This window comes from Lactuca serriola, chromosome 1 (genome assembly GCF_051521515.1).
Source record: "Lactuca serriola cultivar US96UC23 chromosome 1, Lser_US96UC23_V15, whole genome shotgun sequence".
Classification (NCBI taxonomy): domain Eukaryota; kingdom Viridiplantae; phylum Streptophyta; class Magnoliopsida; order Asterales; family Asteraceae; genus Lactuca; species Lactuca serriola.
The window spans coordinates 91427434-91438245 of NC_136408.1; the positions used below are offsets into that span (position 1 = coordinate 91427434).

At 33.3% G+C, this 10812-nt stretch overlaps 2 protein-coding genes across 2 annotated transcripts; one reads left to right on the top strand and one right to left on the bottom strand.

The window, feature by feature from the left end:
- The first annotated feature begins 3426 nt into the window (after nucleotides 1-3426).
- On the top strand, nucleotides 3427-4329 carry LOC145058821 (uncharacterized). Its single transcript, XM_079006711.1, has 3 exons — nucleotides 3427-3448; nucleotides 3540-3602; nucleotides 3692-4329. The coding sequence occupies exons 1-3, from the start codon at nucleotides 3427-3429 to the stop codon at nucleotides 4327-4329; spliced, it is 723 nt and encodes a 240-aa protein (XP_078862837.1).
- Nucleotides 4330-4732: 403 nt separating this feature from the next.
- Nucleotides 4733-5188, bottom strand: LOC145058832 (non-specific lipid-transfer protein-like). Its single transcript, XM_079006716.1, has 2 exons — nucleotides 4848-5188; nucleotides 4733-4742 (listed from the first exon to the last, which is right to left on the bottom strand). Exons 1-2 carry the CDS (start codon nucleotides 5186-5188, stop codon nucleotides 4733-4735), a joined length of 351 nt encoding a protein of 116 aa, XP_078862842.1.
- Between the last annotated feature and the right edge of the window lie 5624 nt (nucleotides 5189-10812).

A 10812-nucleotide genomic window follows, 5' to 3' on the forward strand; every position in this document is an offset into this window, starting at 1 on the left:
AACGACGTGAGATTTAACACGTTATAATATATACCGAAAAGGAAGAGTGAAATGTATTTGACACTACAAGGAAAAAAGGCAATTAGTTGCGACAACAATCCTTGCTAAAGGGTCTCATTGTCGCTGGTAATGATATAGCGGCGAGCCGTCGCTAGTAAGACGTCGGCTACTGCTTCGTCGCTATTGATCAATTTGTCGACGCTAAAGAGAATTATCCCCGCTAATAAGTGTGTCACCGCTAAAGAATGCGGTCACCGGTAATGATGAAGTCGCCGGTAATAACAATTGTCATTTTTTATTTTTTTTAATTAACGGTTTTGGTTGTCAGTAATAGTGTCGCCGGTAATTAAATAACAACATTCGATTAAATATAAAAAATAATAGTGTCGCCGTTAATTACAAAACAAACATCCGTTTAAATATCAAAAGTAATAGAGTCACCGGTAATTACAGAAAACAACCAAAAGTTTTACAATCTAACAAGTAGCAAAGCGTGACAACAAGTGTGATATGCAAATAAAACTCCTCTCTAAATACCATCATCTTCGTTCCCATCATTTCCTCAAGTATTCTATGATTAAAAAACAAATAAAACCCATCTCTACATGTCGGGTCGTTGAGTATTAGCATGAAGATTTTCCAATTACGTATAAATAACAACATATATAAACTTATAAGTTAAATTATCAAACATAAACAAAAACTATCAAAGTACATTGCTATTTTTTAATTAAGATAAAAAGATAGAGTATATTACTATTTCTTGCACTTGGGACAAAAACCCAATTACCAAAGTTTTTAGCAAATAATCACCATAAAACCAAAATTAACAAATCAACATGCATTTTGTGATGCCAAAGTAGATTACCATTTTTAAACAAACAAAAACAAAACAAAAGTACATTACTATTTCTTGCACTTGGGACGAAAACCCAATTATCAATGCTTTTAGCAAATAATCACCACAAACCAAAATTATCAAATCAACATGCATTTTATGACGCTAAAGTAGATTTCTATGTTAAACTAAGACAGAAAACCAAAGTATATTGCTATTTCTTGCACTTGGGACAAAAACCCAATTACCAATGCTTTTAGCAAATAATTACCAAAAAAAAAACAAACTAGATTGTTTTGCCTGTGATGGTTGTGGTGATGGTTGCGATGGCTGTGAAATCGGTGGGATAGCAGAAGGTTTACGGCCGATGCCTCTGATATGTCCACGTCGCTCTCCTAATACTTTCTCAAAAGTAGCTCTTTCTTGAGCGGGTGTTAACTCACTTTCACCTTGGGTTTGTTCTAAGAGCTCTTCGACTAACCGATTCTGTAATTCCCAAAAGTGAGTAACAATTAAGTATAAATAAACACATAATTATATGATAAAATTATAATTAAATACTTACATATTATTATTCCTCCTTGGTAGTAACAAATACACCATCCCTATCAGTATGAGCCTTGCGAAACGTTTCCACTCTCTTAAGGTTCTGTTTAACATTAAAAATTAGATTATATTTTAGATAAATAATTACATGTATCGTACGTTACCTTCTTATAGCAAGTATTGTTATACGAGCTCGACCCCCCACGATTCACGTTCGTATGCATTTGATGGATTTTTTTGTTCTTGTCTGAAGCAATTATGTGTTCATCCATTTAGAAATACTTAACAACTTTCTTCCAGTTATCTGCATCCATACCCTCTGGAGGGTTGGCTAATGCTCTCAGGATATCATCATACCCTCCGTCTATCAAAAAATATTCTTTTTCATCAGTTTTCGGTTCTCAAAAACCTTTTAACAAAGCTGCTTGAAGACTCTCTGTCAACATATTAGCTTGTACATCTTGGTATATCTGATCCAAATCAAACTTTGTCTACATAAAAAAAAGTTAACCAAGTAAAAACCAGTCGTAATTAACCATATAAAATATTTTGAAATAAATAATTACCCCTAAATGTTGTATTACGGTGTCCCTTATTATAAGGGAAACTTTTTTCCATGTCCATTTATCAAAAGGGACCATATGCCACAATGTTTTTCCAATTTCTCGTGAAAGCATGTCTTTCAGCTCTCCTATGAGATCATATGTTATATCCCTATCATACTTCATGGTAATCGGTTTGCCCTTATTTTGTAATATCGCTCTTTCAAGCTCTACATTTTTGGCATTGCCTCGGACTTTCGTACGTGCACGTTTCTCAACTACAAATATAATTAAAAATGATTAGAAACGGTATTTAATTTATAATAACTGAATAAAAATAGTAAATAAAAATTCATAATAAGACTTATGGTCCTGTTCATGATGACCAAGACCCCTGCCACTTGGGAAAGGTGGGTCCTCAGCTCCATCACCCCCATATCCACGACCCATAACAACAACCATGGTATACACAAACAAAAGGCATATTAACAACATTTCTTGAAAAATTATAAGATATACAGATACATTTTTTTATTATAAATACACATTACATAGAAATAAACATTTACATAGGAATAAACATTTCTATTTAAACTAGGAATCCAAATAAAGTTCATATTACAAACACGTATTTCCATAAAAATATTCTAATCAGAATCTTCTTCATATCCTTCAGTTTCTTCTTCGGTATCATAATCAGAATCGGTATCATCATAATCAGTCTCGCAATCAGAAACATCATTAATTCTATGAATGTTTTGAAAGTAGATGCTGAAATCAATAAAAAGTGGAGCATTGGATGAAAAGATATAATATATATATATATATATATATATATATATATATATATATATATATATATATATATATTCTAATTATAACAATATTTTTTTTCAATTATAATAGTGAGGTATTTAAAGTTGTCATATAATTCTGTTACCGTCGATGAGTCATTCTTAGGTTTTTTGAATGTTGATGATACCACCGGAAAAGGACTATTTGATATTATAGTTGATGAGTTAACTCTCTTGGTCTTGAAATTGATGATATGCGTGGTCAAGGTTATGATAATGGAGCAAAATGAAAGGAAAACACCAAGGATTGCAAAAGAGATTTTTAGATCTAAATCCTAGAGCATTTTACACTCATTGTGGTTGTCATTCTCTTAATCTCACATTATTGTGATATGGCTAACAAGTGTGTTAGAGGAAAAAACTTTTTTGGACTTATTCAACGCATTTACACTATCTTTGCAAATTCTACTAAGAGGTGAAATTTTTTAAAAGATAAGGTTCAAGTTTGGAGTCTTAAGTCATTGTCTCAAACTCGTTGGGAAAATCAGTTTGAGAGCGTAAACGCCATTAAATTGCAACTTGTTGATGTATGAGAAGCTTTGCTTCAAGTTGGAGAAAAAGATAATGATGTTGCAATTGCAAGTGAAGCAACTTCACTAACAGAAAAACAACTTGGTGAATTTGAATTTTTTTTATCAACTGTTATATGGTATCAAGTATTAAACCAGGTGAATATTGTGAGTAAAAAGTTACAAGCAAAGGATATTCATCTTGATAATGCTATTACATAAAGAAACATATTAATTTGGTACTTCAAAGATTATAGAGAAATTGGTTTTTCAAAAGCAATTGATGAAGCTAAGAAGATTGTTGTTGAAATGGGTGTTGATCAAATATTTCACAAAAACATTTGATTCCAAGGAAAAAAACGTTTGTTGAGAGTTGAAGCAGCGGAAAAGTTTCATTTACAGCTGAAGAGAATATTAGAGTCAATTATTTCTTATACATTGTTGATCAACCTATTTCTTCTCTTGAGACGAGATTTGAACAACTCAAAGAGTATGAAAAATTATTTGGTTTTTTATTTCCACATAATTTGAGGGGAATTGAAGATAAAGATTTTAAGTCATCTTGTCATCGTCTTGAAAAAACACTCAAGTTTGAAAAAAGATCGGATATTGATGCCGATGAACTTTATACGGAGTTGAAATTATTTGAGACATTGGAAATCAATGAATTTAGCAACCCAATAGATGTTTTGAAGTTTTTGAAAGAACTTGATTATTTCCCAAATGCGTGCATTGCGTATAGAATATTGTTGATTATTCCTGTAACGGTGGCATCTGCAGAAAGGAATTTCTTGAAATTGAAGTGTTTGAAATCTTACTTACGCTCCACAATGACCCAAGATAGACTTAACGGTTTGGCGATGATATCTATCGAGAACGAAATTTTAGATAGTATAGACTACGGAGAGTTGATCACCAATTTGCTATCAAGAATGCTAAGAGAGTTTACGGGTCGTCAGTTAGCTGTTACGATTTGTAATTACTCATTAAAATACTTTGATTTGGCTATGTTTATTGCTATAAAGTTTATCGTAGTTTAAAAAAATAGTTTATCTAATATAATTCTTTACACGTTAAGACCGAAAGACCTTTTTTCCGACTCGTCCTAGGCACTTTTTTAAATCCTCAAAACCGGCCCTATTGAATAGAAACAATTTTTTTAATCCACCGTACCATTGATCTTAACCATGTATGTTAAATATATGTCAAGATAAGTTTCATATTTGGTATAAGTTATATTGCGTATTCTTAATAGTATTGTATATTCATCTATTAATTAAAATGCAATGACAAGAACTTTATTTGAAGTGAAATTAAGGCCGGTACAAACTAAAGAGACACATACAGTCATATATGTCTAACAATTATACAACGCTTTCCATATTTATTGTAATTTAGATATATATGCTTCCAGTCTTCCAAACATGCATAAGAATCTCCGCGTCACTCCACCCTACAGAAATATATGTCAAACCATGTCAATACAGTTTTATGCGTGTTCATGCAAAAATAAACGAAAATTGATAAAATACAAATATAAACATATATTTTAACATACGTGGAACAGTCTGTGCTTGGACTGATCTTATAAGGAAGGTTGACACCACAGTCGCTGGGAAGGCTGGCAGCGTTAGAGAGATTGATGCCGGAGTTGGATGAGTAAAAACTCTTTAAGCAGTTACATGCAGTCTGACGAGCAGAGGCTGAATTTGCAGCGCTATTGAGTGCGTCAACCCCACTGCAACATGCCGATGACACAGCACCGCCATTTGTTAAGTAGCCATAGCATGGCGATAAGTCACTAACCACCTGATCACAGGTAATAGACTGAGCATAGGTTTCCGCCACCACCATGCAAGTAACGACTACACAAAAGACCATCATTACCATTCTAGCCATTTTTCAAGAATACGAGTACTGAGTAAGAAACTTGTGTTTCCTTTCTATGTGATTGTAATGGCTGCTGGTGCACCAAAATGCTGTGCAAGGTGACGATATATATAGGCGTTCTTGCCCATTCCTGTGCTTGTATGAAGAGATTGGTTCGTATTGGAAAAGGTGGGTTGATATTAATTGAACCAACATCGCTTTTTTATCTATAATGTTCACCATTTAATCGTAATAATTGCATTTGAGTTAATAATAATAATAATAATAATAATAATAATAATGTAGCCTGATTTAGTTGAATCGCAAGCAACCCTACAGCCTCCGCCCTCCTATAGCTAGCTAGATCTTCAATTTTTTGCATATCCGTCATTACCAATTCATTGGCATAAATGATTGTGCAAACATATGAAATAATCAATTGAATAAAATAAAAATAGCCCACTAAGTAATTTATTTGTTTGATGTCTTCTCATTAAATATACGTGTAAAAGATTTGTAGATATATACCAAGCAAAGATGTGAGATTTAACACGTTATAATATATATATATATATACCAAAAAAAGGAAGAGTGAAATGTATTATTTGAGAGGAGATGTGCTAAAAGTACCATGGCGTATAATTGTTGTATTTTCTTAAATGATTGCTATATTTAAAAATCCTAATTTCCACCTACCGCCTATATAGTAATTTTGTCTGGTTTACTTAACGCCACGTAGCTACCTCTTAAAGGACACCTTAAATATCAACATCGTTTCAAAAATATTCATGTTCTGTTGTGCAGATAGGCTTCACCTTCCGGAATTCTGAGTCATGCTCCCCTCCTCTAGCTTCCCGACATGTTGTCCTGCCTTCTCTATTCATCCGCGGTTTTCGTTGTACATATCATACCCCCACTCCCATATGTTCCTAAATTATTGAAACAATTGGTGCCGATCAATCCTTCTTTTGATTCCAATTAAAACCTCTCTATGGTTCCAATCATTGCTTCCCTTTTTCGTTGGTAGTTTCCATTTCTTATGTTTATTCAAGTCTCTTCTTCTTGTTCGCTATCCCTAAACCTATTGCAGATGTTGTTAAGGCAATTAATTTCAATAAAAAATAAGATTATGAAGTATGTGCAGTCTTCATATAAATTTGGAAAAAATGGAATATTAGAAAGGAAAAATAGAATTCTCAACGAAATGATGAAATCTATGATGTCATATTCGGGGTTGACTGATGGATTACGGGAAGAAGCTGTGTTAACAACTTTTTATATATTTCTTAGTGTTTCAAAAAAAAAAAAAGGAAAAAGAAAATAATTTCATCTGAACTTTGGTAATAAAAAATAAAACTTTGGATATCCTAAAGTTTGAAACTATCTGGTAGTTGTGAGACTAACTGAACCCAAAATGAAAATATTGGGTGAAAGACATTAATTGTATCGTCATTGGTTATACTAAGTTTCCAAGACATATTTGTTCTTTGTTTTATAATCTAACGATTATATTTTAGTTAATTCTATCACAGAGGTAACATATGTATTATTTGATAAAAAACAGTTTTCATCCATACATGAACCGAAGGATATGGCTCCCAATTCTAGTGGGACAAACAAGGAATATGAAGTTATACGTAACTCTGATGTAACACCCTGATTCTCGGTATATGACTTTGTTTAATTAATATCTATTTATTTAGTCTCATTGTATTTTGTTTTTGACGAAAAGATTTATTTTGGGTAAGAATTAGATGAAACTTGCAAGAAAAATGGCTTTTGGGGCAATAATTGCCATTATGTCTTTCCTTAGGGGGTTAAATCATAAAATATGGGAAAATTCCATAATTTTGGATCTACTAGAGGGCTGATGGTCTCTCTCCCTTATTATCTAGTACCTCGATCCGATCCTTGGCAACAAAAAAAATATGTGATGTGTGTATACGTGTGGTGAAGTGTAGCTCAAAAAGGAAGAGCAGGAGGAATGTTTTTTTGGCCGACTATAAGGGGGGGGGGGGGGGGGGGGGGGGGAGAAGGAGAAGACGATTCAAGGAGAAAGGAGGAACTAGTGGTGACAATCTTTGAGTCACGTAAGTTGCTTAAACAATTCTTCTCATATTTTTTTCCCTTGGTTTGATTCCACTATCATCACAACCATAAACTGCCAAGCCATCGACCATGGTCATCACTGTAGCAACCTAAAATTTAAGACAATGTTATGAAATTAATAAAATAATAAAAGAAAATTGATTTATATAGTGAAATCATCAAGGGATAATTATTTCATTAGTTGATATAAAGTTTAGAAGGTTAGAAGTGAAAATTATACCATCTTAAAACTTAAGGGGGCATTTGTGAGAATTGGGTAAGACTTAGGGTTGACTAAAGATTTGACCAACTTGATAACTTGGACTAAGTTTGTGAAGATTAGGATGGAGAGGGACCATTTTGGAAGTTATTTGAAGCTTCTAAGTTAGTTTGGAGTTATTTTGAAAGAGCTTGTGTATGGAGGGACCAAATGTAACACCCATAAGATCGGGTTAGATGATTAAAGAATAAATGAGATAATTATTAGTTGCAATGATAACTAGATATTATCAAAAAAATATTATTTATGTTAAATAATCTAAACGAAAGTTATAGTAGTCGTTACACTGAGAGCGTATATATAGAGAATGCCCCAATCTGACTTCGTAAGAGGAAGTTATGATTTTTAAAAATTTCAGTGTAGCCGTATACGGCTCAGAAACCGAAGAAGAAATCAGTTGATTGTTAGGAAAAACAATCTAAATGAGGGTTGAAGATCTCGTCCATATGGTTCCGTTGATATAAAGAAAGTCGATAACGGATATTATATGAGGGAGTTATGAATTTTTAACGGACTTTAACAGTCTAAGCCAATTAAAAATATAGCTTCAAAAATAAAGTCAAATTTTGTCGACGTAGTCTAAACAAAAGTTGTAGATCATGTCGAGAGCTTTCCAGGGATATAAAGAATCTCGAAAACGTAGCTCATATGAAGAAGATACGATTTTCATAAGGTTTTCAAAAAGCGCCATGCGCAGGTGGGTTGCACGGTGCGCACCTTCTAGAAGGTGGGGCGTGTACCACCATATTTCCAAGACGTGGCAGAAAAATGGGAGGTGCGATGTCTTAGGTTTGTGCGACACGCAGTTGTACTATAAATAAAGTTTGGCTACTCATTTGCTTCGTTGCTTCCCATACTCGTCTCTCTCTCTCTCTCTCTCTCTCTCTCTCTCAATTCTCCCGATTTTATCCCATTTCCCTTAGTTTTAGCCTTCGGCGAAACCCTGCGATCTTTAAAGAAGTAGTAGCGAGCGAGTAGAAGCTATACCAGTTCAATTTCCTAACTTTCTCAGGAAGAACCTCTATAAGTTAAGCTACACTATAGTCTTTTCTGTGTCAGTAATAAGTCATTATTATGAAACTATCAATAAGATTTATCAGTAATTTCATGTCGTTATACCGATTGATCTGCTTACAGAAGAGGTGTCTAGAATGGTCATGTTTGCTTGGTGGTTGGGTTTAAGAAAAGCTATTATGCTGAAATGATCCTACCACCCAACTGTCCTGCCTGACTGATCCTTACTTGATAGATCTTGATGTAGACATTGGAATTAGTGAGGATGTAGTCTATTCTTATTCTCCAGGATCATTAGACTAAAACTTTGTAGTAATTATAGTTAGGTCACGTCAAGGAGTATTTGAGGTGTTAGACGAAGCTCGACCCAAATAACCAGTCTCCTATTTTATCTAGTGAGTGCATAGTCCCTTTCATGAACATGATTTAATACAAGTATTAATTAAAATATTAAATATATGATGGAGGTCATATGTGAATTATGTGCTTATTGCCTGGATTATATATATATATATATATATATATATATATATATATATATATATATACATACTAACATATAATCCAGGCACATAAGCACATAATTCACATACGACCTCCATCATATATATATATATATATATATATATATATATATATATATATATATATAGTACTATTTGCAAACCAAATATGGTTTTATTTGATTTTAGGATTAAATATATAACATCATATAATAGTATTAAAGGTAGCTTTGTTCAGAAGATAAAGAACTAATAATACCTAATGTTCTGTTGGGAATATAAATATACTACAGATAGGTCATTGTCACCTAAGAATAAATTTAGTATTAAAAGTTGGTTATAGGCATTGTGATATAGTCTAGGAATAAACTTAGACTTATGGAGGATACCTAGCTCAATTAAGTTTGATATTAGGTAGTTAGGAGAATGTATATAACCTAGGAATAAAGAATAAGTTCTATTCCATGACACAATCAGGTGTTGATGTACGGTAGCTCCGTATGGGATGACCAGAAATGGTGGGTCCCGATCAGACAACTGTTAGCGGTATGTCTGGTCACCCCACAGAGTAGGCGAAAACACTAGATCATTCTAGACGGTCTTGTGAATTACATTGCCATTGGTAGCTCATTACTCATAGAAGTAGATGAACTGGAAAATCATATTTATTAAATACTCTAACAGCCTATAAGCCTTTACAACTTACAACGACAAAGAAGCCATAGCTATGTTGTCAATGATTCATCAGGCGAGATAAACTTCTCTCTAATAATCACTATTCAGGATCTGTGAGGATCAATAGAAATGGATAGGTTATGATATGTGAGGATCGATGGATATGGATTGTCTAGTATCTGTAAGGATCTGTAGGAATGAATATGAAGGAGTGTTTATTTATATGGTAACGGTTGGTTTGTAGGTCTGATAATTATGGAATATTATCATCTCAACATCATGGGATTCAAATCCCTATGTATCTCCCTAGGTTTCCCCAACCTAAACCTCCCAGTTCATATGCATCACATGTATCAAGACTTAAGCCAATGAAAGTTGATTAGGATGTTGAATGTTTAAGAGACAGTCTGCAATAGTATCTAGGACCATTAGGTTTTTACACTGTAACTTATGTATTTTTATTGATTATGATATCCTTAGGGTTTTAACATTCTAGAAACAAACATTTGTAATCAAAATGATATTTTATGTTGGGATTTTCTGCAAATATAAATAAATGATTTTTAAAGCGTAAAGAGAAGTTTTAATTAGTTTTCAAAATTAGAGGATGTCATAGTGTAACAACCCAAAAATCAGGATCAAGATTTTTATTTTTAAATAAGCACCAAAGTTACAATTGTCACATTGTTCCAAAACTATTCATTAATAATAATGCGAAAAATCAGAGTAAAATGTCAAATTGTGGAAAACTGGTGAGGAATGAACGTTGCACCATCAAGTCGGGCCCTTCCCCATAGTACTGGAAGTACTTGAAACCACAAATATAAAATGTAAGCATAAGCTTAGCGAGTTTCCCAATCATATCACATACTAAGAGTAAAAATGTAGGTGTCATGGGTTACCCCCATGGTCTTTACTCTAAATGTAGAGGGCCATATCATAGTCTTACATATGAGTGTCATGGTCTACTTCCATGGTCTTTCCTTGCGAAGCTGAAGTCCACATCCTGGTTTTACATTCAAGTGCCATGGGCTACCCATGGTCTTCCATACAATTATATAAAAATTCAACAACATTCTTCGTAATTAGAAATA